We start from the raw sequence: 27,817 nt of genomic DNA, 5'->3' as shown, positions 1-27,817 counted from the left end.
GAATCTCGTAGTTATAGAAAGAATGAATTATGGTGGATTTAAAATATTTATGTATTCACTGATGACTTTTTTTTTTTTTTTTTGGCAAACTGTGCTGGACCAAACTACTGATTTGAAAGGCATGTCAGATCTTGACAGGAAGGTGATCCATTTTCTCTGCAGTCACCTTTGGTGGTGAAGTGGACATCTATTTGCATTGCTCTAATTTAAAATATTTGTAATTTCATAAGCACTTTATGAACTTTGTTCTTATTTATGTAGGATTTTTCTTTGCTTTTGTTGTGGTCAAAAGGTGCTGAAACAGATTGTTGCTTAGAACTTAAACTTCTTAGACCAAGAACTTAACCCAAGGCTTCTGTGAGAGCCACCCTGAGGTACATGGAAACCCGTTAGGAGTAGCTGTCCTAAATTTTTCCATGGCAGGATCACTGACCAGAGTCTTTGTGAAGGTACAGCATGTAAATGCTAAAGGCTGGAATGAACCGCAGTGGAATTGATCCAACTATTTGCCACATTTGGCAAAAATGACTCTGTCCAGTTTGGGTTCTCCTGAACCTTTATGCCAACTTGAGGGGAAAAAAAAAATCTCGCAGCTGGCCTGAGATTCCACAGTGCTCAAACTTGACGTGGTTTCCAGAGTATGGCCCCCAAGTCCAGAGGGCTCTGGTTTTCATAAGAGATGTATTTGCTGTTTATTTTATATGGTAAGTATTTGCTATTTTGAATTTAATTATTAATGTTGGTGTCTGTCTTGGTTGTGTATTGCATATACTGTATTTATAAATTGGTGCAAAAAGCACAAGTAAAGTAAATTATACATCAAATTTATTATAAAGAAATAGTAACTATTTTAACTTTGTTCAAGTATGTGGTAATTTGCTCCTATTAGAGTAAAAAATACAGTAAATTATTATCAGTTTGTGTAACTTAAGAGTATTCCATATAATATTTTTTTAGACTTAGATGCATAAAATTTTGAATGTGAAAAATTGCAGGGCATTTTAAAACATGTGGGGGATATTTTCCCATGTTCTGTGCTAATTCATTTTCTTTTGCCATATGAATTTACATGTAATATAGTCGCACATACTGTGAATAGATTTGTCTATAATAAGCAAACCATGTAGAACTACTTTTTTTAAAATGTAGCTGGTACAACTTCAGTAGATCATTTCCTTTGCAAATCATTATATAAATAATTTATATCTTCCTAGGTGAGTTACTCATTGCAAAGTTTGACTCATGCAAATGACCTCAAATCCATGTCCGCTTACTTTGCTGTGGCAGCATCCATGTGAACTGCTTTGTACACTGTGAAACAATTTCACTCCAGCCCACTCATTTCATGTTTACTCTGGGCTGAGAAAGACTTTGCCAAAACATTAAAGACCATCCTTTTCACTAAATTAATATGTTCTATCTGCTTTCAGATGAATCTTGACATTTCAGCTAGTTTTGTATATCAGGTTTGGTTTTCTTGTTCTTTTTCCCTTTTCAGAGTGATAGAGTTCATAAAGTTATTTTTCTTCAAAGTAATATATAATGACTGCCTTGGCAAAAACAACCGAAATGTGAATGTCGTGCCTAGTGAGTACGAGTCATGTTCTGTCCTGATTGTTATTTTTCGTCTTTTCAAGAATTACTGGTGTTTGAAATGCCACTTTCAGTTTGAACCGTATATATTTCTAGCTCAATATTGCAAACAGCAGTAAGACTGTTTCAAGAATGAGTGTTATAATTGCATAGCATTTGTATGCACTTTATATTTTACAGAAGTTAGTGAAATTAATTTATTAATCATTTTGCACATGAAGGCTGTGGGGCATACCTTTTTGTTGTCGTCTCCCTATTTTTTAGGTGGGAAAGCTAAGATATGGTAAGGCCGTATGATTTGAAGATTCTACAGAGAGTTGAGGAAACACCTAGAACCGGTTTTCCCCCGTGTACTTATACAGAGAGAAACCAGAATTTTCTGTCTATTCTTATATTTCCTCCCACTTAATCCTCTCTCATGTGAGTTTTCTTTTCTTTTTAGAATATGCATTAATTTATCTTGAAATGATCACAAAGGATAACCCTGTCCTTTGGAAAAACCTGATAATTTGCTTGGTGAGACAGAGAGGAAGTTATCTTAGGAAAAATGGAGCCCCCAGTTCCTCTTAAAGACTTTGAAATAGAATGGAGCTTGACATAGGAAGCCCTTCCATATACCTGTTTACACTGTAGGCCCCTCCCTAAAAGGGTTCCATTTGTCCTCTGATTGATCCCTCTTGGCCCGGAAGTAGAATGAGATCTCTGTTAAAACGAGTATCCTTTGACCACTTGTGGTCACTGGATACCAAAATCAGAGAAAGTAGGAAACAGGTTACCTCTTTAGGTGGAGCAAGCTGAAACTTGGTGTGATGAAAACACAGTGAAGTGTCCCCCACCCCCCCCTTTCTAAAATGATACACAGGGGCAAACATAGTTCTGTTTTGTGTGCTGAGATACTTGAGCAAGACAGATGGCATTTTCTCATTTTTCATTTATTAAGGCTCCTATAATTCTTCTTAAATAATAGACAAATATTTAAATAGATGCTGGAGAAATTACACTGGAAAATGCTAGCCTCTAGAGTTAGAAAAGATTAATCATAATGTCCTTAAATTAATTCAGGTTGAATTAAGCACGTGATATAAATAAATTCAGTGGATTACAAAAAGTAAGATTTTGTAGAGTTTATCACATTTTCAGTACAGTGACACTCTATTATATGTATTCAATCCAAATTTTCCCAAACATTCCCCCCCACCATGTAAAGGATGCTCACTTAATGAAATAAATGCTCATAAAGCAGTGATTCCTCCTAAGAAGATTTTCCTTATGAACAATTCCAAACCAGGGGTGCCTGAGCTAGATTTTGAAGTTATAAAGAAGTGTCGATGTATTTTAAAAGCTTTTTAATGGCTTTATTTGGGATAGATGTTATCAACCCCCTTTTCACATTTTTGATGTGTGGGTGTTAAGTTGCTTTTTACAAGAGGAAAAGTCAGCCTGCATTTATTTTTAAATGCAGTTATTAAAACATTTTTTTGTATTCCCCATCAATGAAAATTTTCAGTATGTACAAAATGGTGAATTATAGAACAGTGCTTAGTTTCTGTGGGTTTTAGTAAAATATTTATAAACCAACTGCAATATTTATACATCAGGATGGCAAACTTAACATCAAGACTGCAAATTTAATCCTTTCCATTGTGTCTTGTCCTCAGTGCCATGCTTGTAACATTGATAGAAGGTGGACACTAGGCAAACAGTAGTGAAAGAATAAAAAGTCCATTCTTTAATGAAGAATTCAGGTACATTAGACATTTGTTATTTTATGGTCAAGAGTTTCCTCTTATTGTTCATTGTTATCTGTTGGCAAAATAAAAGTGCCTTAAGTTAAAAGTTTGTTTTGAGATCCATTAAAAAAAAAATCAGTATCAATTCATAATGCATTTATTTATAAGTCCTTTTTTTTTTGCATGTCTATTATTAATTTAATATTGTAAATGTGTTCAAATTCATTTACATGCCTATGGCTGCCTTCGATTAAACTTCTTCCAAAAACTAAATTCTGTCCAGATGTTGACTTTGTTCAGGCAGTTTTATGTTCTGTTAGATTACTTGAATGTAAGTTGTTGCATAATCGCTTCCAAGTGAATTCTTTGCTGTGCATTTGTATATCCCAGAATCCGAGGTTTGCGGATTGCGAATGACTAGGGTACCTTGTGGGTGAAAAGGCCGAATTCTACGTGTCCTCCCTTTGTTTGCCGCTGAGAACAGGGAGTGGTCAGGCATCTCCCATGTGATTTCTGGCTTGGGGATTCCCAGGGCCTTACAGTGGAGCTGAATGGCCACACCTGTCCTCGTGAGGACGCTCCTGGGTAGGCGATTTGTAATCCGGGGAGGGTAGGCTACAACCATTACTGGAACAGTAATCAGTGCGTGACCAATACTATTTTGAGCCTTACAGATGTAGTTTCCTCTGTCATAAGCTGTTGCTTCTTTGATGACTAAGGTGCCATTTTCATGCAATATGTATTTTCCATTAATTTGAGGCCTATCTATTATGTAACCACTTGGTAAAGTCCATTTGATATGTGGCTTAGGGCTTCCAAGAGAGACACAGTGCAGTAATACAGAGTCTCCACTGAAACTGTAAACTGTCCCTGGTTCATAAGTTAGAATCACTGGCTTTCGGCCAATTTCTAATACAATTAATTTCTCAATGTAACCAACTTTATTTCTTGCCCCACACCGATATTTTCCTGCATCATCCCGTGTTGTTTTATAAATGATAAAAGAACCGTTACTTGCTATTAGATACTGAGAACTGTGTGGTCCACTGGGAAACTGTGTGCCATTTGGTAAAATCCAGATTATTTCAGGTGGTGGGTTTCCATCAACAGAGCAATTCAATGCTGTGGACTTTCCAAGCTGGGCAACTATTTTTTCATTAAATGGATTTCTGAACGTCGGCCTTCTCAGCATTTCCACCACCTCTAACTGTATCACTAGCACACTCTCTCCTCCTTCATTCCGAGCCACGCAGATGAAATCAGCGGAGTCTGAAAGCCTCACATTCCTGATTTCCAGGGTTCCATTTTTGTGGACGGTGATTCTGCTCCCATAGTATGGAGCCGTGAGGAAAATATTCTCGGGCATGATCCACATGATTTGAGGAGACGGTGTCCCTTCTGCTCTGCAGTCAAGGTGTCTTTTGGAATGTCTCACAGCTGTGGCTTTAATGACAGTTTTGTTTGCATACAGACCATTGATTAATGGAGGCTTAGAGACAACATCCAGCTTGTATGCTTTGGTGTCATCCCCGCTGGGATTCCGGGCCACACATACATACTCCCCAGAATCGAGCAGTCTCACTTCATTGATGGACAAAGACCCATTGTTATGGAATGTATACCTGTCCTTAGAGAATGAAATCATGTCATTGGAAGGCAGCAGCCAAAATATTTTTGGCTTGGGTTCTCCAACAACCTCACAGTCAAGGACAGCTGTGTCTCCCGCTGTGATTCTCGTGTTGGTCTTGTAACTCTGCTGGATCCGCGGGGCGGCTGTTAGGACTGTTAGGTGGACTTGCATTTCATCCTTCCCTAGGGTGTTCTGGGCATAGCAGGTGTAATTTCCTTCCTCTGCCATCCCAACTTTGTTGAAGTATAAGGTTCCGTTGTGGAAGAGGGTGAGCCTTCTGGTTCTGCGGCCACTGTCATCGGCCTGCATGGCGCTGTTTATCATCGTCCCGTCAGGCAAACTCCAGGATATCTCGGGCACTGGTGAGCCAGAAGCCTTGCAATCGACCTGAAAGTCTTTCCCGTGAAGCACTTGCTTTTTAAAGTGGTGCTTGTGGTCAATTTTGGCCGGTTTCCATCTTAGGCTTACGTGCATCAGGGTCAGGTCGTCGCCCATTTTGTTTCTTGCCACACACGAGTAGTCCCCGCCGTCTTTTTCTGTTACTGACCCAACAAACAAGGATCCATTTGGGTAGACATGGATTCGGCTGCCCATTCTGAGGAAAGAAGAGACTGACTGAGGTGTGCAGCTATTAGCAAGGGTAAGAGAGTTATATTAATTGACACAGGACTAAACGTTGCAGTGAAATTAAAATTAGTACTGACTTCTTTACTGTCTTTTAAGCTTTTCTGAAAGATGAAATTAACTGAACAAATAAATTGTGTGCAAACAAGTATTTCTTAGATGGACTTCAAATGCACCTCCTTTGCATTTCAGTTTAAAAAGTTTTTAATGATGACGAGAATGTTAGAAATAGCAGTTTCCTAGACCCATGACTGTCTTGACCACTTTACATAGCAGATGACCATTCTGTGGTATATGTCAGCAAAGAACAACTCGCATACAAATCTCCTTGCTCAGGAAAGATACCAGATTGTCCCTTTTAAAGAGTATTAGAAGCACAAGCTGGAATCAAGATTGCCGGGAGAAATACCGATAACCTCAGATATGGAGATGACACCACCCTTATGGCAGAAAGTGAAGAGGAACTGAAAAGCCTCTTGATGAAAGTGAAAGTGGAGAGTGAAGAAGTTGGCTTAAAGCTCAACATTCAGAAAACGAAGATCATGGCGTCTGGTCCCATCACTTCATGGGAACTAGATGGGGAAACAGTGGAAACAGTGTCAGACTATATTTCTGGGCTCCAAAATCACTGCAGATGGTGATTGCAGCCATGAAATTAAAAGACACTTATTCCTTGGAAGGAAAGCTATGACCAACCTAGATGGCATATTCAAAAGCAGAGACATTACTTTGCCAACAAAGGTCCATCTAATCAAGGCTATGGTTTTTCCAGTGGTCATGTATGGATGTGAGAGTTGGACTGTGAAGAAAGCTGAGCACCGAAGAATTGATGCTTTTGAACTGTGATGTTGGAGAAGACTCTTGAGAGTCCCTTGGACCGCAAGAAGATCCAACCAGTCCATTCTAAAGGAGATCAGTCCTGGATGTTCATTGGAAGGACTGATGGCTAAAGCTGAAATTCCAATACTTTGGCTACCTTATGCGAAGAACTGACTCAGTGGAAAAGACTCTGATGCTGGGAGGGATTGGGGGCAGGAGAAGGGCTGACAGACTCGATGGACATGAGTTTGAGTGAACTCCGAGAGTTGGTGATGGACAGGGAGGCCTGGCGTGCTGCGATTCATGGGGTTGCAAAGAGTTGGACACGACTGAGCGACTGAACTGAACTGAATCAGTTATTTGGTTAGAAAGTAAATTTTACTTTTTTTATAAAGAAAGTAAATGCCAAGGTAAAATTCCTCAGAAGCATACTAAAGCTTTGTCTGTCTCTGCAGGCAACTGTACAATGGCTTGGTCTCTGCATTATGTTGAACTGCATGAACATCACTTTTCTCTGAAGCGCTACACGGCCCGCGCTTATCACACAGAACCACCAGATGGCAGAATTTCCTTGATAAAACTAAGTAGTTTTTCAGAAAGACCAGTGGAAGCTGAGTAACTGCTAACAACGCAATCAAAAACACCTATAGGTGAAAACATTCATGACATGTGTTTCTCCTAATTTTTTGGCAACATGAGCTAAGAAGGTGAGTGAAAAAGTGTGTATGACCTTTCATAGCATAACTGCTAAACAAGTCCAACAGCCTCAAGTCATTTTTTATCTTCCAGCAAAAAACCTTAGTTAGGAAGAGTATTGTAGGACAACCTACAGCTGCTGATAGCCTTTTTTTTCTTCTCTCAAGCCTGGAAATAATTCATCTGGCATGTATAGCAAAGGAAAGTCATCATTACGGATGCACTTAAAAGTGGAAACTACAAGGGTCTTTGCATTTATTTTTTAATCTTTAGGTGGTTCCTCACCATACAGCTGAAAAAAAAAGTACTTAGAGGTAGGTAGTTACCCTTTTCACCGTGTTACATTGCTACCTGCTGTCATTCTTTCCTAATGCTAAGAACAGTGTTTCTCAAACTTGGGTGCACATTTAAAAGTATTTGCATGAAGTAGTGCTGATGCCTGGTTCCTACCTCCAGAATTTGTGATTTATAGTGTGGAATGTGACCTTGGACTCAGTTTTCCGAATGACTCTCAAGTGCAGCATTGTCTGAGAACCACTGCTGTGAATCTTTATCCTCAATGCAGTTCCCTCATCACCTACATCAGAGTTACACGGGGTCTCATTTAAGATGCATCTTTACTGGTTTTCACTGTTCAGAGATTCTGATCCAGTAGATCTGGCCACGGATTGGGTAACCCAGTGTTTAACAAGCTTCCCAGGTGACTCTGTGAACAATTAAGTATGCAGACCAGTCTCAAATTTGAGTGTGCATCTGGACGGCTTTTAAGAACACAGATTGCATGTTTTGATAGAGAATCAGGTTCAAGTTCTCAGGTGATGCTAGTGCTATTAGTAGGTGGACAAGCCTTTGAAAACCAGTGACTTAAAATGAACTTCCCTGACCTTTAAATCTGATACTTCTGGAAGTTGTTTTATATATATAAGAGAATTGTGTTTCCTTTTATAAGCTAATGTTTTTAAGAGAAAACTGACTTTGGAAAGTGGAAGTTTTCCTTGAGTAAAAGAAAGGGAATTCTTTTATGAAGATTAATGGACAATGAAGCATTTGCAATCTTTTTAAAGCAGTGTTTCTTAGACCTTATTGTGCATGTGATTCAGCTGGAGATATATATATTTTTAAAGAAGCCTGGGGGAATTTATTTGTCCAAGTAAACGACACGCTTCAGTGATCACATGCTGATTTAATGAAAATACTTTTAATTAGTTATATGATATTGTTGTATCTTTTTAATAGAACAGATATATTACCATCCTAACTATATTTTTTTCCCCAGACTTTAAACTTTTTATTTTGTTTTGGGGTATAGCCAATTAACAGTGGTAGTTTCAGACTGAGTGAAGGGACTCAGCCATACATATATATGTATTCATTCTCCACCTGGGGATATTTTTAAAGTGCAGATTCTGATTCTGCCCATCTGGGGTGGGGCCTGATGTTTTGTTGTAACAAACTCCTTGAGAAGCAAAAATCTGAAGCAGAGGAAACAGAATTCTGTCTGAAACATAGGTCAGGTAAGTCCTATTGAAAGTCGTGGAGGTAGACCTATAGTGCTCTGAGACAGTTTAAAAAAAATTCAGAAAAGGCTTGCTTTCTTCAGCTGACAACTAGGCTTTTAAAAAGTAAAAGGTTTTGCTTATTTTGGTCATGGTTGAGTAGACTCGTGTGAGTGTAGCTATGATGAAAATTTTCATTTTTAGAATCTAAAATTCAGACTTCTAGAACCAAGAAATGGGAATAGCAAGGACTCTATTTAACAGCAGAAGTGCCCTTTTTATTTCTGGTGATATCTTAAGCACCTAACTAAAGAGTATTCTTGCCTCGTTGAATGGGTTACTTGCAGAATAATCACTAAAAGTGTCCAGTTAGCAGACAAGCTGTGTAGTTTTTTATAAAAGAATGCCGGTACCTCTGGTGGGCCTTTGATAGCATCTGTGATCTTATACCGTCTATTGGCTTTTCCACATTGTGAACAATCTTTCCTTGTTCCATAAGTGCTTTCCCAAAGTGAAATACAAACAGCCTACCTGATTTCTTTGCTATTAAACTCTGGAGGATTTGTTGGACTGTTTAGGTCAAGATTTATTCTGAGAATGCTAATGTGCTTTAGACATTCCTTTGGGTTAACTTTTTAAGACATTCCCTTCCATTTTTTCATACCTCTTCCATTCTTAAAAACCTGCTTAATGTCTAGTAAATATTTTGGACGTTCTCTTTACAACCTAAAATTTGAACTTTATTTGTAATTCCCATCACAGGAATATGTCTTCTATTCCTGCATTGGTTTCTTCATGGATAGTGAAACTGTGTTAACCATTACACAGAATAATGAGCAGTTTCTAGGTAAATGAGAAGCACCCCCATGTACTGCAGGGTGATTAATAAATAGACACGCTGATACTATTAAATATAAGAACTGGTAAATGGTTGAATATATTTGATGCCACAAGTGGGTATATGTACAGTAGATGACAAGCATAAACGTGTCTTGTGAAGTTTACATTTCATAACTCAGCATTTTTAAATTTTAAATCTAAATTTCAATTTAAAATTTGGTTTTTTTGAGATTTGAACAACATAAGTTTAATTTGATGAACATATTATAAAACTCTGTACTCCACGCTTATCAAAGGTATCTCTGCAATGATTAATTATAGATATGGTCTATATTCTTGTTGTGTTAAATATCCCTAAAGTTTAGCCAGTACCCATTCCTGAGTCATGGAAAGTTATCACTTGTTTTCCAAGAACATTATCTTGGGCCTGGTTTACAGGAACCCGATAATGACTGACAGAGGCATGTGAAGAGTTTTTCTTGTCCCTTCAAGATTCTTATTAGCATCAGCTCAAACTCATAACCATGACTCCTTCAGCTGAAGATAAGCTTGAATTAGCTCCTTAGAAACTACTGGTGCTGTTTATACTTGGGATGAGTGTAAAATTTCGGTAATTTTGATGACTTATTTGAAAAGCTTGAAAATTAACATTTATCTTGGCATTAAAGATCACAAGTAAAATTCCTTAACTATATCCATTACCAACTCATACTTTGAGACGAGAAAAAAAATATCTATTTTACACATAAAATGTGAAAGTGAAGTCGATCAGTCATGTCCGACTCTTTGCAACCCCATGGACTGTAGCCTATCAGGCTCCTCTGTCCATGGGATTTTCCAGGCAAGAGTGCTAGACTGGATTGCTGTTTCCTTCTCCAGGGGATCTTCCCGACCCAGGAATCAAACCCAGGTCTCCCGCATTGTAGGCAGACGCTTTACCGTCTGAGCCACCAGGGAAGCCATTTTACACATAAACTTACTTCATGCAATGATTTTTCATAATATGACAGAAAAGATGGGCTGAACATTTCCATTTAATGTTTATTAATAGAAACTACCCGTGCAAGTAAAATTATATGTGTAAAATTATGTGTGTAAAATTATATGTGTAAAATTTTACTTGCATGGGTAGTTTCTATTAATAAACATTAAATGGAAATGTTCAGCCCATCTTTTCTGTCATATTATGAAAAATCATTGCATGAAGTCATGCAAATAGCAAAAATTAATAATCTAGTAAATTCTTATTTTTTCCAAGAGATTTAATTGCTACAGAAAACATCAAAATTAATATGCCTGAATCAGAACATATTAGAGAAAGTCTGTATGTGTATATGTGTTGTCTGACACCATCAGAGTGATGGAGGTCCTGAATACGTTTCACTTTGTGAAGCCTTAACTTCATAAAGTGCTTTGCACTTTTAGGGTAGAGTAAAGGAAGTACAGATTGCACTAAAAGTGAAAATGCTTTACTAGGAGACTCTAAAGAGTAAACTAATGAAGTGCATCTCTCCAGACCTTGTTTGCATTACAAAATTCCCTCTTTTTTTTGATAGAAAGATTATAAATACATTTACACAGTTACTATTTTAAAAAGCTGTCACAAGTATGGAAGAAAACGAGAGGTTTTTTTTAAAATCTTTTTTTAACTATATAAACTCAACAAGAAATTGGCCCTTAGAATACAGCATGTAAGAAACTTTCTTTTTACATAATCTATATTTTACATATATCTATATACATGTCAAAAGGATTAGGTCTCTTTAGAGCAAGTTACTTTTATGAGCAGAGTCTCCCTAACATTGCTGCAAGCCTCGCTCTACCACTTTCTCCTATTCAGAAGTTGTAAAGCTAAACAGACGAAGATAATCTCAACTGAAAGGTATGGTTTACCTGTGCCACTGGTCGACGACAGCCTTGGATGGTAGCCTCCAGATGATTTTCGGTTTTGGCTCCCCAGTGGCTGAGCAGTTCAGCAGTAGTTTGTCCCCCAGATTCACCTCAGTCCATTTCTGGGATGCAGATTCTATCCTGGGGATGGTCTCTTGTTCTTCCACTGTGATGATTACCACCCTTCTCTCTGAGCCAGTGGAGCTGGTAGCAATGCATTCGTAAGTGCCCCTGTCTGAAGAGGCTACATTTCTTATAAACAGAGTTCCATTTGAAAATAAGAACTTAGAGTTGACGAATTGTAATGGTTTCACTTCAGTGCCATCTGAGAGGACCCAGTGAACACTGGGCTGAGGATTGCCTTTTGCAGTACAGGGCAGTTTCAAACTTTCACCCCACGTCCCTGCAATAACTTGCCTCTTTTGCTCTAGAATAACAGGTGGGGCCGCGATGACTTGTATTTTAACCAGCAGTGCATCCTGGCCCACTGAGTTGCTGGCCACACATTTATAAAAGCCTCGGTCATAAATGCTGAGATTGTGGATGACCAGTGTTCCGTCAGATGTCACTAGGGCCTGTCTCTTCCCCTCAGATGATTCAGAGATCACCGTCTGGTTTGCAAGAATCCAGGAAATTGTAGGGCTGGGCCTCCCATCAGCTCTGCACTTCAACTTGACTGTGCTTCCAGAATGGACTGTGATCTCCTTAGTATGTCTCTCCATGATCCGGGGGGGATAGGAAACCACGGACAAGGTGACACGAAGGTGGTCTGTGCCGAATGGATTGGATGCCGAGCACAGGTACTGTCCACGGTCCTGAATGTCCACACTCTGTATGGACAGGGTGCCATTGGAGAGCACCTGGAACCTGCTATTCAGTTTCCTCTTAGATAAATCAAGTCCTGATAAGAAAGAAATTTATAGTCATAGGTCATCAAAGTTTAGATGGAAAACAAATTGCTCATGTGGAAGTCACGAAAGGAGGGCTATCTTTTTGTTAGGCTTCTGGGAACAAATATATTTAAAATTAAGATCCTTAGTCTTCAGATTGCTAAAATTATTTCTGGATTAAAAAAAAAAAAACACCCTAGTTTTCATGTAAAAGCCAGATGGTTCAACACAATGACTTTTTTTTTTTTTAGACCTGCTTTAAAAGCATTTTTTTTAATGGTCTTAACATACGTTTTAAAACTTTCTAATGAGCAAAAAGTCATGCATATATCAAATGAGGATATTAATAGTTTGTGTGTCTTGGAGAAATTTCATGCTGATGTTGACTCTTTGAATATGTAACTCTGAAATGTCACACAGTATTTTCTTTGTTTTGTTACTAAAGACTAAGTGTAAAGAAACCATTTCAAATACCTGACGAGACTCTGGTCCAGTGGATAGTGGGCACGGGATTTCCAGCAGCCTCACAAGGAAGAAAGGCATCTGAGTTAGCTGGAACAGTAAAACTTGCTGCTTTTCCTCCGATTATTCTGGGCCTTTCAAATACATCCCTAGATAAAGCATCCAAGGGGAGGAATTCGGAAGTTGTTATTTTTTGAACTGCTGTTTTATCAAAGCCACTTTTCTTTGCATTCTTCTGTATATCCCAGTTTGAAGCATGAGTGGTGACCTCTGGCGGGCCTGGAGTGGGCAGTACACTCACTACTACTGGCTTTTGGCCTTTTTCAGCAATTTCTGGGTGTGACTTGTGCCAAAAGTGGTTTTCTGACCAGGGAGAGTGAGTATGCTTAGAATCCTGTGGTTTAAGTGTTATTAGTGCTGGCATAGGAGTAGAAGGTAACAGATTAGAGTAAGTAAAGTGAATGGTTCCAACTGCAAATTTGGCATTTGGGTGAGTTTGGGGAGATGCTACTGCCAGTTGCTGTGGAGTAGCATTGTGCTTTGGGGATTCATGTGCCTCAACCATTGTACTTGTCATCATCCTGAAAGTGGGCATGGCCATATTGTCAGTAACCTCACTTTGATTACTCAAGGGAGGGGAGGTGGGAATTGGCATTGGAGTGGCACTGGAGCTTAGGAAGGTTGGCATGGTTGAGTGTCTGATTGTGTTCCTAGTAGGGGTACTCTGTAGTTTGCTGGACAAAGTGGTTTCAGAAGCAGTTATATTCTTCAAAGCCCGAGTACCCTCCTGGGATGGTTGTCCAAGTACAGCTGTCAGATTAAAGGCTCCTGGATGAAGACCAACTGTGCTTGAAATTTCTTTTGTGTTCTCTAGAGGAGAATGAGTGAAAGCAGACACACTGGGCTTGGTTGAAGTTTCAGCTGCTGTTGGAACAGGAGATGTCACAGTGGTGGATGTAATGAAGCCAGAAGTCTGGGTGGGAGAGGTATTTGGGTCCCTCATCGTCTTCTGAGGCTCCTTTTTCCTTTGTACTTTTCGTGTCCTGGGTCTGTCTATCTGGGCTTTGTTGATAATGATAGATGCAGGGGCAGTAGGGGTGGTCGTCAGCATGTCTGTTTGCATTGATACGGAATTTGCACTTGATTCTTTGCTGGAGCTACTAGGAGGCGTAGGGTAAATGGGTAGGGAGGGCAGCTCCTTCATTGTTGGGAGACTTACAAGGCTGTGTGTGTTGCTGAGGTGAGTTGTGGCTGCTGTTATGGATGGGATTTTCATTACGCTAGCTGAGAGTGTTTTGAAATGGAAGGGAGAAACTTTATCTGTGGGCAAAGCAGGAGATATTTTAGGAAGCACTGTGTCTGTGCTGCTTTGTGAACCAAATTTATGCTGATTCTTTAGCTTTTCTCTTTGGATGTGGTTATTTACAAAGATCTGATGCCAGGGGATTTTCCTTCTTGAAAATCTGCTAATAGCTAGAGTGGTAGGCACAGGTGACTTGATGGTGGGACCTGGCAGTGGGGATACAATCACAGAGTATCTGGTGGTTTCACTGGCTTTAGACCCACTTGGGTAACTAATATTTGTTGCATGAGTCGTAACTGCAGTAGCTGAAGTCACTTGGGCACTTTCAGCACTGAAGTATCTTATCATAGGGGTGGTCTTCTCGGCATCTGCATTCGGTTTGTTCTCAAGCAGTAATGATGAGTTGTGAACTAGAGTTGTAGGTTCTTCTACTGTGACGCTGGCAATTTCAGTGTTGGGGAGGGTGATGGGGGATAAGCTTGGAGAAGACAATGCTGCCTCATCAGTGGTGAGCCTTTCTCTGGGAGAACAGGATGGGCACACTGCACTGAGCTCGGGGGCTGGAAATGCAGTGGTGCTTTCTTCTGAAGAGCCTCTGAGTGTGGGCCTTACAACGCTGAATCTGTGCTGTCGGAGAACTGGTGTCCTATATGGGCTGATAATTCGCCCCCTGCTCCAAACTTTTCGCCATCTTCCAAAGCGCCTGGACAGCGGACTGTTCATTGTACTCTTTCTAGGAATGTGTAACTGAGAAGGAGCAGCAGTGTGTGGGCCTGAACGGAGCTTAGTGGGGCTAGGTTTGTGAGTACCTTGAGAAGGAGAGTGATGGCTCCTGGGTTCACCAACTCCTGTTACAGATCTCTGATAACTATTTGTGGCATTTACTGACCCTAAAAATATACCAGCTTTGCCCACAGCATTACTCAGCGTTTGGATATGGGTATCTTTGATCGCAGTAGCCCCCACTGTTACTGGGGATGCAGTTTGCAAGGGCTCTTTTTTACTCTCCATGTTGTCAGCATCCTGAAACAGAGTTGCTTCGGTTAGTAGAGGAAACACGTTAGGTACATTTGGGTTGGTTGTGTCTTCCATTTTGCTTGATGCGGTTGGGTTTATATTCTTTGGCGTGACTTGAGTTTTAATAGTAGCAGATGGTCTGAAATCTCTTGGTTTTTCAGGTGATAGGGTCTGTGGACTCACAATTGGGGAGACTGGAGTGCCATCAGTTTTACTTGTCACAGGGCTGTCAGGTGATTTTCTGGAATCTGCAGTCACTGTCCTTGTCAGAACGTCTGCAGCTTTAGTTGTTGGGACCGTAAGTTGCTCATCTGGAGGGAGCATGCCTGATGAGTCTGCTTCCTCACCAGGTATATCCAGGAGTTGGGTGACTGGTGGAGGCGGCTTTCCTGTGGTATTTTCTTGCTTTTCTGGCATAACATTCTTTTTAGCTTTCTCCAAAAGCGCTGCCCAGTGCCGTGGGTCAATTCTCCGGGCAGAGGGAGGGAATTGCCTCCTGTGCTCCCTGTAACGCCAGCTGGTTGACTCTCCACGCCTTTGGGATATTAATACCCGCTGTTGGGGATTCTTACTTGGGCTCAAGACGTGTGTTCCAGCCTCAGCCCCCACGGGAGGAGATGTGGGGAGATGTGTAGCTGGTGGACCCTGAAGCTGACCCATGGAACTGGGCTCATCAAACCCTGATCCATCTGTTTCTACGTGACGCTCTGCTGACTTCTGCCCTTTTATTTTGACTAAAACTTGGTTAACTAAAATATCGACCCCTGCTGGGTTGGCTGCTACACAGTGATAGTGACCCTGGTCTTTTTGAGCGACCTGTAATAGTCTTAATGTGCCATTGTTAAGAATTTGCTTATCTCTTGAGGACTGTTGAAGCACAGTGTTTCCTGGGAGAACCCAGCTAACAGAGGCATCTGGGATACCGGTAGAATGGCAAGGAAGGTCAAGTGTTTCACCAACAGAAGCTATATGACGAGCTCCATTTTCCCGATAGGCTTCTACACTGGGCTCTACCACGGTAATCCTGTATGTGAGGATATCTGCATCATCGTAGTTAGTGCTTATGCAGTGGTATAGGCCAGTGTCAGAACTGTCAGCCATCTGGAGTCCCAGTTTTCCACTTTTGCCTATCAGGATTCGTCCGTCCTCACTCACATAAGGGGCTCTCACTTTACTTCCATCAGCTAGAAGCCACTCCAGATGTGGGGGAGGCTCTCCTTGGCCAGGGCAGTCTAGGTCAACGGTCCCACCGACCAAAACAGTGCGTTCCAGCTTAGTACTGTTATCTTTGGAAATCATGGTCCATCTGTGTGTCTCTGGCTTTATCTCTGACCTTGGTAAAGTGACTTGGACATCACTGGAGTACTGGATCTGCAGTGTACTGAGGGTGGTGGCAGTTCTGTTTAGTTGCAAGGAAATTCGGTGTTGCATTAACCACGGGGGATCTGCTCTGAGACCAGCCTCAATGTTGGTAAAGATGTCTTCAGGCTTCAGTACCACCTGTTTATATTTGTAGCAGAGTTGTGGGGTTTCAGTGAACAAGTGACTCCTTTCTAAGATCAGAGGAGAGTCACTGTACAAAGCCAGAACCTGCCACACTGGCTGAATGTGGCTGTAATCTATGTCACACACCAGGAATGTTGAAAACGAAGCATTTAGCATGATGTAGTCATTTTCTGCAGTGAATGCAATGGATGAGGTCATTGCTGGCTTTTGGATACTGCAGATCATGTTAGCTTCATTTCCAGTCTGGTCTGTTATATTCAAAGTCAGAGAGCCGAAGGGAGCCATGAACTCTTGGGGAGAGATCGACACAGAACCACTGTCTTCCAGAACAGTCAGGTTCTTCAGCTTCAGAGAGGGGTCAATGGTGGGTTTGGCACACAGGAAAGCTGCAGCTGGGACCATAACTAAGGGCTTGGCTTTAGAGGTCCTGGGGTTCATGCAAAGCGGACACTGCTGAGGACTGGAGGGACTTCTGTCCTTTTTGCATTTTATGATATCTAGAAAAAAAATGACAATTGAATTATTGCCCACTGTGGCTTCTTCATGAATTAACATTTAAACATTTTGAATAAGTAGCTTTTGCTTGAAACAATTTGGAAATTTTTGGAAATTTTAGTGTTTCCTTTTTTTTTTTTTTTTGGTCTTTGGATTGATTTCTGAAAATGTTATTGTCTACATACCCTGCCACAATATTACATCCATAGGCACAAGAATTTTGTTTCTCGTGCTCACAGCTGTATTTTCCATGCCTCAAAAGCCCCTGGGGTACATATTTGGTACTCAGTATTAATTGAGTAGTTCCCTTACCTGGCAAAACAAAATGATATGTTTATCACTTTTTATTAGCTTATTATTTAGTTCTGTTTCCCCATTTAATGTTTTAAGACTCAGAGAATTTCAGTGTCCTTTAAATGATAACTTGTTTGATAAGTTACCATTTATACATTCTTGGATATCATTAAAAACCCAAGTTTCTGTCCATTACTAAAAAGAATGATGAATGAATTACAAGATACCTTGGCCTGGTCTAGCTTGGTCGCAATAGGAATGGAGAGAACAAGATGGATGCTGGAAATAATGAAGCCTGTAGAACCAATCAAGAAAGAGGTGAGGATGTGGCTGAACAAAGAGGGTTATTAAGAAGAGTGCAGAAAGACACAGTATGACTGGCACCTGAGGTAGACTCAGTTGAGGAGGATCAGTTTTAATGTGGAGAGAGGAAAGCTGTGCCCAAGCAATGGGGCAGCCCATGAAAGGTCTGACATATATACTATATATAGGTATGTACAAAAGCTTTTTGTTTCCGCTCATTTTATTTAGTATGAATAGAATGTTAGATTTCTAATTTATATTACCTGAAAACTTTGATATAGTTCCATGTGTTTTGGCATCTAGTATTACTGCACTCGCTGTCAGACACGCCCTCGTCACTCTCGAAAGCTTAGGCCACTTTGGCCAGCACACAGCAAGCAGGGCGATGCCGAGACTCTGACTGTGATGCTGCAGGAGCAGCTGGACGCCATCAACAAAGAGATCCGGTTGATCGAAGAAGAGAAGAACACGGAGCAGCGGGCCGAGGAGACAGAGCAGGGAGGGCAGGGGGAGCTTAGGCAACCTCCGTCGTTTTAAATCAGTGAGCTCCCTCAACCTGCATCCCGCCTCCTCAGGTGCCGGCTCCTGCCCGCCCCTGCCCAAGCCCAGAAGGAGGGGGCACCTCCCGGCACGGGAGGGAGACTGGCAGGGCATCATGACTCGGTTACAGGAGAAGGCAATGGCAACCCACTCCAGTACTCTTGCCTGGAAAATCCCATGGACGGAGGAACTGGATGGCTGCAGTCCATGGGGTCGCACAGAGTCAGACACGACTGAAGTGACTTAGCAGTAGCAGTAGCATTACTGCTAAAAGTCTATACAATTTACTAGTGGTGATTTAAAAAAAAAGTTGAGTGAGGCTTGAGGCTTTAATCCAATTCTGAGAATATAAAGAAATACTATGTTGTAAAAAAAAAATAGAAAACAAAATGAACAAGTGATATAGTATTATTTAAAGTACAGATTTTGTTCAAATTTCACAAAATTTTATGCTAGTGACCATTATTTGTTTTCACATCTTATTCAAGATTCCACATTGTATTTAATTGAGCAGCTTCAGTTGCATGCAACAAATTCTGGTAAGTTCTCTTTTCATTTTTATTCTAATTTTCCTTGTCATGGCATCTTAGATACACCTATCATTTAAAAGTGGACATTTAATTTCCAGATACATGGGATTTTTGTGTAAAGTCTCTTTAATATTAGTCTCATTTTGATATTAATTTGTCATTCTTCTCTGCAAAAAAAATAAAAATACTACTCTGGTGAGCCTATTTTAAATGGCTGGTCACAGCAATACTTGATAAGAGATACGGGTTTTACCTTATACAAAATACAGCTAGGGCCTTCCATCCTGTTCCGTATCATGCATTTAGACACAGCATGTAAAAGAAGCACTGTACTTCTTAGAAGATCTCATTTGACAAGGTGACTGCACAGGGTCAAATCACCTTCCTGTAATTGTGCAGTTCCTCAAAGGCCTGAGACATATCTCTCTGATCACTGACTCCAAACTCTTCAGTGTGACAGGCACTGTCATATACATCTGGCTCCTCAGCATTCTTCAGCAAATTGTAAAATGCCAGCTTACCCAGAGGAGGTAGTTGGCAAGCCTGTCAAAGAGGCTTTTATCAACCACCTACTTACCAACCAGCTGTGACTTTTTACTACTTCCCAGTAGCCTGGGCTCAAACCCTGCTATAGCAAAAAAAAAAAAAAAGAAGCAGACTGATGGTTTAATTAAACCTCATCATAGAATTATACTCACAGCCCTGGACATCAAGTATTTTAGCTCAGTTGCAAATCTGATCACATTATTTCCATTCTCTCCATCACACTAGATTCCATTCACACAGAAACGCCTTCCAGTCCTCAACTCTGCCATACCCTGTCACGCTCTTAGCATACGCTGTCCTTCTACTTGCAATACACTGGCTGTCTGATAGGCTGTCTTCCATTACTGCCTGACTACTTACCTCCATCGTCAACAAGCTGGAAGAGCACTCCTTCTCAGTGGGCTCCCAGCTTGATGTTCTCCCGGTACCTTCCACTTCCCCTATCCTAGCCCTCATCACCCACTAGTAGAAAGACCTGTCTAGTCGTCTGTTTGTCTCCAGCCCTGGCAAATGGATGGAAAGATTAGAGAAAGGGAGGAAGGGCAGTCTAATTCTAAGACCACATTTCTTTCACATTTTAGCTTGCAAATTGAGATGTGTCTTACAGTTGGTTGTCTTACAGCGGTGACTGACCAGCTGGCAGTCTTGCTATAGCTACCACTGCTGGCACACACACCAATACTGCCATAGCTGTTTATATATTTTGTTTTCTCTTCAACTGAGTTACATGCACTGTTAGTATTACATAAAGGTTACACTGTGCTTGCCATTAAAATAAGTTATGCATATAGAAAGGCTTGGGAACAATAAAAGGACATAAATTTAATATTTGTGATAAAGCTGTCAGAGAAAAGGCCACAAACCCATATTTCCTAGAAAAACAACACCTACAGCTTTGTGAAACCCAGGAGTGGAAGATAGCCATAAACAGATGAAGCTCTGTTATATTTGACTACTGACCACATACATACAAAAGGATCAAATAAGACAATTGAAGGTATGCGAAACTATCAGTCTCTTGAAGTAGATGAAAAAAAATATCAAAGCAGAAGCTGATGTGACTGGAGAGGATGAATAGAAAAGGGAACCCTCCTACACTGTTGTAGATGATGTACCCAGTACGTGGAACACTATCTAGGTTCCTTACACACAACAAAAGAGTTAATATATGATTCTGCAAATCATACTCCTGGACATATATCCAGAGTAAACTCGAATTCAAAAAGATCCATGTGCCCCGGTGTTCATAGCAGCACTTCTTACACTAGCCAAGACATGTCCATTCACAAATGAATGGAAAAAAATAATGTGGTGTATATACAATGGAATGTTATGCAGCCATAAAAAGAATGGAATAATGCTATTCGCAACAACAGGGATGGACCAGAGATTATCATACTAAGTGAAGTAAGACAGCAAGAGACAAAACCCATGCCAGTCTATGCTAGCCCATGCCAGGCAACCTGGGCTACTTATTGCCCTCTTCATGAGACTTACCCTGTTTATATGTACAAAGCAGATTCTCCATCACAAATACATTATAGAAAAAGGACTAGACTTTGAGTTTCTGCTTTTCTACTTTCTAGCCATGTTAGCTGGGTGACAGTGAAAATCATGATAATCACGTTTGTTGAATGCTTATGTTATGTCATATATTTTGCTAAGCACTTTATATGTATTATTTTAATTACTTGTTTCAATTATTGGTATCCCTATGTTACAGGTGAGAAAACTGATCTATAAGAATCTAAATGACTAGCCCAAGATACCCAACTTTTCTAGCCTCAATTTCTTCATCTCTAAATTGAGGATTAAGTAGAAAGCAGCAAGCACCATGTCAAACACAAACTGAATAAATGTTACCTTCCTGCTCCCTCCCTATTATTCCTTCCTTTTCTTTCGGTATATTATTCAAGGCAGAAGTACCTTACTGATTCTGCCTCCTATAGAACTAAATTTTCAGTATAAACATTTTGCTGTTTTTCATCCATACCTCATTGTCTTTTTATGGGTTGAGCATATTTACCTACAAGATTGCAAACTCCTGGAGCGCAACGGTGGTATCTTTTGGCCTAAAGCAGTTCACTTTTTGACTAATTATATTGACTAAGTGTATATACACATACATATATATGTGTGTATCTATATATTTCACCACAGCAACAGCAGATTTTTTCCACTTTTCTCAGACTTCCAACCTTGACCCCTTCCTAGCACCCTCCTTAGTTACCTCTCCTACAACTTAACAAAGAAGGAAAAGGCATCAGGTAAGAACTTGCTTACGCTCTCCACTAGACCCGTGAACTCACTTGCCTCTGTACCCATCTAGTCCTTTTCTCTCCTGTCTCCTAAGGAAAACCCCTCCACCCACCTAAAGGCTGGGTCTGTTGCCATCCAGCCTTTTCAGGGGACTGGCTCAGTTGATGATCTGCTCTTTCTGCAATGTTGCTACCTTCTCTCTCTCAAAAATCTCTCCTTAGCTTTAATGTGCTCGTGTCTGTTTGATGCTCAGAGAGTCCTGAGTGATGGCATATTTCCTTCTGGCAGTCACCCTTCTTCCCTCACTTCAAGCCAGGTCTCTCCAGAATCAACTGTAGCCCTGCCTCCCCAACCCCTGCATAACAATCCAGCTTTCATTGCTCTTTCCAATCAGCCACCACTTAGATGTCAAAACCAATGGGCTCCTTTCAGTCATTCCCTATGGACTGAATTAATTGAAATAGTGCGATTAGTTGTTAACCCATTTTCTCCAAGAGTGAAAGCTCCACAGTCACTTTTGCATCCCTGTGTTCTCTCTGACTTCTTGTAACTACTTGTTGACTGAATGCATCTTGCCTATTACTTTGCCGTCAAAGCACGTTTTACATTCTGATTGCTTATCTGTATCCCACCAGATGTGTCGTTACAGCAGACACAGAGCTCTTGGTGGTTGCTTTGCTGAGCACAAGGCCTTGAATAAAACTCAAAAAAATATGTACTGACCAAATGACTGAAAGGAAAATAAGAGGGAAGGGTTTCTATGTCTTGTGGTAAGTAGGGAAGAGTAACACATGATACATTTCTTAGCTCCCAATCTTGCTAAAAGCCAGAAGTGATAATTGACCTGAATTAAAGATTATTTGTTGATGAATTAAGACAGTTCATTCTCACTGAATTATTGAGATTTCATTTTCTTTTACCATCTCCATGCAGATTTCGTCTATTGAAATTATAACAAAGAAATAATCGAGGTACCTGGCTTCTCCCGTAACCAGTCAGACAGCCATTTCAGTTGACAGTCGCAGATCCAAGGATTCCCATGAAGATAAAGGCTTTCCAGATCAGACATGTAGGTGACCATCTCTTGAGGGATGGAGCTCAGAAAGTTATCAGACAAGTATAGGTACTTAATGAAAGATATTTTAAATATCCGGAGGTAGCGCAAGGAGACAAATGTATCTGGATGAAGCTTAGTGAGGTGGTTCCCTTCCAAGTGCACCAGTCGGAGAGAGGTGAGTCCATAAAAAACCTCTGGGTTTATAAACTCAATGTTGTTGTGGTCCATATGCAACCGTGTCAAGCTCCTGAGGCCATAAAAAGTGTCCTTCTGAAGTTTTCGAACTTTGTTATAGCTCATTTTTAAGACCTAAGAATACAAAGAACACGCTTATTTTGTCAAAGGAATTACCACAAAAACGACAAGCATATTCATAATAAAACATACACTGAGATTATCCAGTCATTGTGTGGATCCTGATTTGACAAACTAGCTGCAAATTAAATATGGGAATACCAGGGAAATTAGAACACTTATGAATAGTTTGTGATATTGATGAATTAATGCTATAATTTTAAGGTAAAACAATATTTTACACTTATTTTTAAAAGACTCTAATTTATATATATATATATATATATGTACTTACAGATGAAACATGATATCTCAGGTTTATTTCAAAACAATGCAATGAAGTAGGAAAGTAGTGGGGTGGAAGTACCGGTGAAACAATTCCCCCTCCTAGACCTAGAAAACCACTGATTTACTTTGTTTCTCTGGATTTGCCAATTCTCAATATTTAAAATAATGGGTGATACCATATGTGGTCTTCTGTGTCTGCTTTTTTCCAACTAGCCTTATTTTCAAGACTTACCACTAGTTTAGTGTATAAGTCAGTTATTCATTCTTACTATTGAGTAGTCCACTTTATACATGTAACATGTTTTGTTTATCCATTTATGAGTTGATAGACATTTAGGTTTTGTTTTTGTTTTTGTTTTTTAGTTTTTAGCTATTAAGAGTAATGTGATTTTAATTGAAGTTAAAATAATTTTTCAGTATTTCAGTAGCACTTGGGTATTCTCCAATTCCTTCTCCAGCTAGCAGCTGAACATACTCTTTTTCCCAAAAAGAAAAAAAAAATGCTAGTAAAAACGATGATTTACCATATTTTCCTGATTTGTCCTAATCTGTCATCTCTGTTGAGGATGCTTTTCTGGAATGTTCAGTTTCCTAATAAAGAAAATTTGGTGACATGGAACAACTTTGCCCCAAATATTACCAAACTCAATGTTCATCAATATCTATTGGAAACTTGGTCAAGAAAAACATGTGTGAATTCCATGAAGAAACTCCATCTAATCTGCTGAAGATATATCTTCCAAATAAAGCCTGATTAAACCAAGTCAACATAATCACTTATCTAGACTTAAACCTGTGGCTTTACACAGCCTTGATGTGGTGTGAGAAGACTCCCTGTGCACTGGCAATTTATCTTTTTTAAGGGTAGAACTGACAGTTTGCTTTACTGTCATCTATGAGGACCTTTGGGAGACATCTTTTTCTAATTTAAAATCAGGTATGGTTGTACTTCTGAACAGTAGTTTTACTTTTTATTAAAAAATTAATAGACATCATAAATTGAATTAACTTCTCTAAAGCGTCAGGTCCTACTTACAGCAGACATACCAATCTTTATGCCTGATGTTTCCTGCATTACCTTTGTTCTTGTTCCTAAGAGTCCTTCCTACTTTTCACTTTCTTGCCTACTGGAGTAGTAATTCTTAAAATATTTGATACATTCTTAGAAGTCCTCATAACTTAAATATTTAAATAAATCAATGCAAAAGTAAAGTGAAACTTACAAAATATATTGCTCTACAACCAAACAGTATGGAGGTTCCTTAAGAAACCAGGAATAAAACTACCATATGTCCCAGCAATCCCAGTGGTGGGCATATACCCTGACAAAACCATAATTCAAAAGGACACATATAACCCAATGTTCATTTCAACACTATTTACAATAGCCAGGAGGTCCATCAACAGATGAATGGACAAAGAAGATGTGGTACATAAATACAATGGTATATTACTCAGCCATCAAAAGGAATGAAATTGTCAGTTGTAATGAGGTATGAACCTAGAGTCATACAGAATGAAGTCAGAAAGAGAAACACAAATACCATATATTAACACATAAATACGGAATCTAGAAAAATGGTACTGATGAATCTATTTGCAGGGCAGGAGCTTGTGGATGCAGCAGGGGAAGGAGAGGGTGGAGAAACAGTAGCTGACATGTACACTACCATGTGTAAAACATAGCTTTGGGAAGCTGCTGTATGGCTCAGTGATGCTCTGTGATGACCTAGAGGGCTGGGATGGGTGGCAGTGGGAGGGAGACTGAAGAGGGAGGGTATATATATATATATATACATATATATGGCAACCCACTCCAGTGTTCTTGCCTGGAGAATCCCAGGGACAGGGGAGCCTGCCGTCTTTGGGGTCGCACAGAGTCGGACACAACTGAAGCCACTTAGCAGCAGCAGCAGGAACAGGTAGGTTTTGGAGGCACATCTCACCTCGTTAACTTGCCCCTTCCCAACATCAGTCTCACCTGCAAGGCTTGCAAATCTGAGAAGGTCTTAGCAGGGATTGTGTGAATGCCATTGCTGTGTAGCATTAGTAACTCCAACTTGTTCAGGCCAGAAAAATCTGCTTCTGTTAATCTAACCAAGCTGTTGTACCTGAAATAAAAACATAAGTCTGTCAACTAAAGTACAAATGTCAAAGCAAAACCCAACAAATGCACACACAAAACTGAATTTCACTCCCCACCTCTCAAACACACACCCCACTAAAGATTCCCTGTGCTCTAAGGAGATAACCCAATGCTTGAAATACTGGAATTCATCAGATGCCATGGAAGGTCAGCCCCTTCACTCAGCCCTTGCATTGTCAGTTAAAATTATTCTACTCACATTCCTGGAACATGCTACATCCCTTCTCATTTTCAAACCTTTGTATGTTATGTTGTATCTTCAGGTTGGAATGCCCTTAACTCCAGCCTTCTCTATTTGTGAACACTGTTAAGACCCAGCCCATTCCCTAATGACATTGCCCCTCGTTCTCCCAGGTGGAATTCATCATTATGAAACAATGGTTAAGAAGCCTGGGCTCTGAAGTCAAGTGTTTTAGATATGATTATGAACTCAGGTACCCGGCTCCTGGGAGTAGGGCTAATGCTGGGTTAAAAAAAAAAACCAATAACCTTTCTTTGCCTCAGTTTCCTTGTCTATAAAATGCAAATAATAGAACCTACTTGAAACAGGTTTTGAGGATTAAATGAGTGCATTCATGAAGAGTGCTTAGCCCAATGCCAGGACACAAGTAATGTTAGCTGTTATCAGTAGTGATTGTTCCGAAGACACTTAGTATGCTGTATTACAATTCTTAGTAAATTGTACTGATTATACATCTGTCTCTTCACTTTAACTGGTTTCTACACATGAATAATGTATCCTTCATCATTGTATCCCTGGTACCGTCCTTGTGTTTGGTCCATAGTAGGTGCTCACTAATGTCAAAAGATGTTAAGTCTGCCTTTTCATTCATTCACACACGTTTTTTCACCAGCCTTTAAAATACAGTCCCTTTTTAGCAGATTTAATTACTTATGCATTTTTAAAGTATTTTAAATAAGTCAGTTTGTGTGGGGGAAAAAAAATCCAAAGGCCTTAAAAAAAAAGATCTAGTTAACTTTTCATATATATATAGGAGGACATGTACCTCATGGATATTATCATAACTCTAATTCTTAGCAAGAGCTATATTGTTACTCAGCAAAAATAGAGCCAGAATGAAGCTTTTCTATAATCATGGGGGTCTCAGCCTACCGTGAATGACTTTGGGTTCTAGAAAAACTTTCCCTTAGTAAAAGCTTACAGGGAAAATTTTCCTTATTGCCCCAGAAAGCTTAAGATCCTCATGCACTCATTTCAGAAGGAAAGTATTATTAACAGAATTGTGGTTAATCTACCAAAGTCACAACTGTTTTGGGGATATCACTAGTGTACTCAATCCCTCCTTGAGAATGAAGCAAGACAAGCACCCTCACTCACCCTAAATTGATACGTTCCACGTTGGGTGGGATGCTCTCTGGGATGGAGGTGAGGTACCGAAACGTGCAGTGCACCTCTGTAGGCACATAACAGGCACAGCGGCGAGGACAGGCCCTGCCCCCAGGGAGGGCTATCAGGCAGAATGCAGTGAAGGAGAGCAATAAGCTGGTGTTTCCCCTGCTTTTCGGCTTCATCCTGAAAAAAAAAAACATCATACCTCAGTTATAAATATGGTTTGAGCAGAGTTCCAGTAGACCACACACAGTAATGGGTAATCTGGGACACTGTCCTGTAAGGTTCAGTTCAGTTGCTCAGTCGTGTCTGACTCTTTGTGACTCCAGGAACCGCAGCACGCCAGGCCTCCCTGTTCATCACCAACTCCCGGAGTTCACTCAAACTCACATCCATCGAGTCAGTGATGCCATCCAGCCATCTCATCCTCTGTCGTCGCCTTCTCCTCCTGCCCCCAATCCCTCCCAGCTTCAGAGTCTTTTTCAATTAGTTAACTCTTCACATGAGGTGGCCAAAATATTGGAGTTTCAGCTTTAGCATCAGTCCTTCCAAAGAACACCTAGGACTGATCTCTTTTAGGATGGACTGGTTGGATCTCCTTGCAGTCCAAGGGACTCTCAAGAGTCTTCTCCGACACCACACTTCAAAAGCATCAATTCTTTGGCGCTCAGTTTTCTTCACAGTCCAACTCTTACATCCATACAAGACCACTGGCCTTGACTAGACGGACCTTTGTTGGCAAAGTAATGTCTCTGCTTTTAAATATGCTATCTAGGTTGGTCATAACTTTCCTTCCAAGGAGTAAGCATCTTTTAATTTCATGGCTGCAATCACCATCTGCAGTGATTTTGGAGCCCCCCAAAATAAAGTCTGACACTGTTTCCCCATCTATTTCCCATGAAGTGATGGGACCAGATGCCATGATCTTAGTTTTCTGAATGTTGAGCTTTAAGCCAACTTTTTCGCTCTCCTCTTTAACTTTCATCAAGAGGCTTTTTAGTTTGGTTATTAGGGACCAATTTCATTTGCAGCTTTTATGGTAAAGCTAACTACAAAGCCATAGTGTGTGCGGGCCTCATATGGACTCTTGTGACAAGCAGGGTATTTATTGTTGTGAAAATTCCTTTACAGATTTTCACTTCTTAATGAAAAGCAGGAATCCCTTTTACTTAGGGATTCATTTTAAAAAAAGAAAATGGAAAGCATAATGGGGATATT

General features: G+C 40.2%; 1 protein-coding gene across 1 annotated transcript; it reads right to left on the bottom strand.

The window, feature by feature from the left end:
* Window positions 1-3,639: 3,639 nt before the first annotated feature.
* Window positions 3,640-26,781, bottom strand: IGSF10 (immunoglobulin superfamily member 10). The gene is made up of 6 exons (XM_068988691.1): window positions 26,588-26,781; window positions 25,084-25,213; window positions 22,439-22,829; window positions 12,683-16,993; window positions 11,322-12,219; window positions 3,640-5,548 (listed from the first exon to the last, which is right to left on the bottom strand). The coding sequence occupies exons 1-6, from the start codon at window positions 26,779-26,781 to the stop codon at window positions 3,640-3,642; spliced, it is 7,833 nt and encodes a 2,610-aa protein (XP_068844792.1).
* Window positions 26,782-27,817: the final 1,036 nt, after the last annotated feature.

This window comes from Capricornis sumatraensis, chromosome 1 (assembly GCF_032405125.1).
Source record: "Capricornis sumatraensis isolate serow.1 chromosome 1, serow.2, whole genome shotgun sequence".
NCBI lineage: Eukaryota > Metazoa > Chordata > Mammalia > Artiodactyla > Bovidae > Capricornis > Capricornis sumatraensis.
The sequence above is the reverse complement of the archived record's forward strand: the minus strand, read 5'-3'. Positions and strand labels throughout refer to the sequence as shown.

Bases quoted from the DNA above. Each gene is read 5' to 3' on its own strand.
- IGSF10 (XM_068988691.1), bottom strand. From the start codon at position 26,781: ATGAAGCCGAAAAGCAGGGGAAACACCAGCTTATTGCTCTCCTTCACT. The intron at 22,830-25,083 runs GTGAGACTGATG...TTGTATTCTTAG, and splicing joins CAGATTTGCAAGCCTTGCAG to GTCTTAAAAATGAGCTATAA. The intron at 12,220-12,682 runs GTATTTGAAATG...CTTTCTTATCAG, and splicing joins CTGGACCAGAGTCTCGTCAG to GACTTGATTTATCTAAGAGG.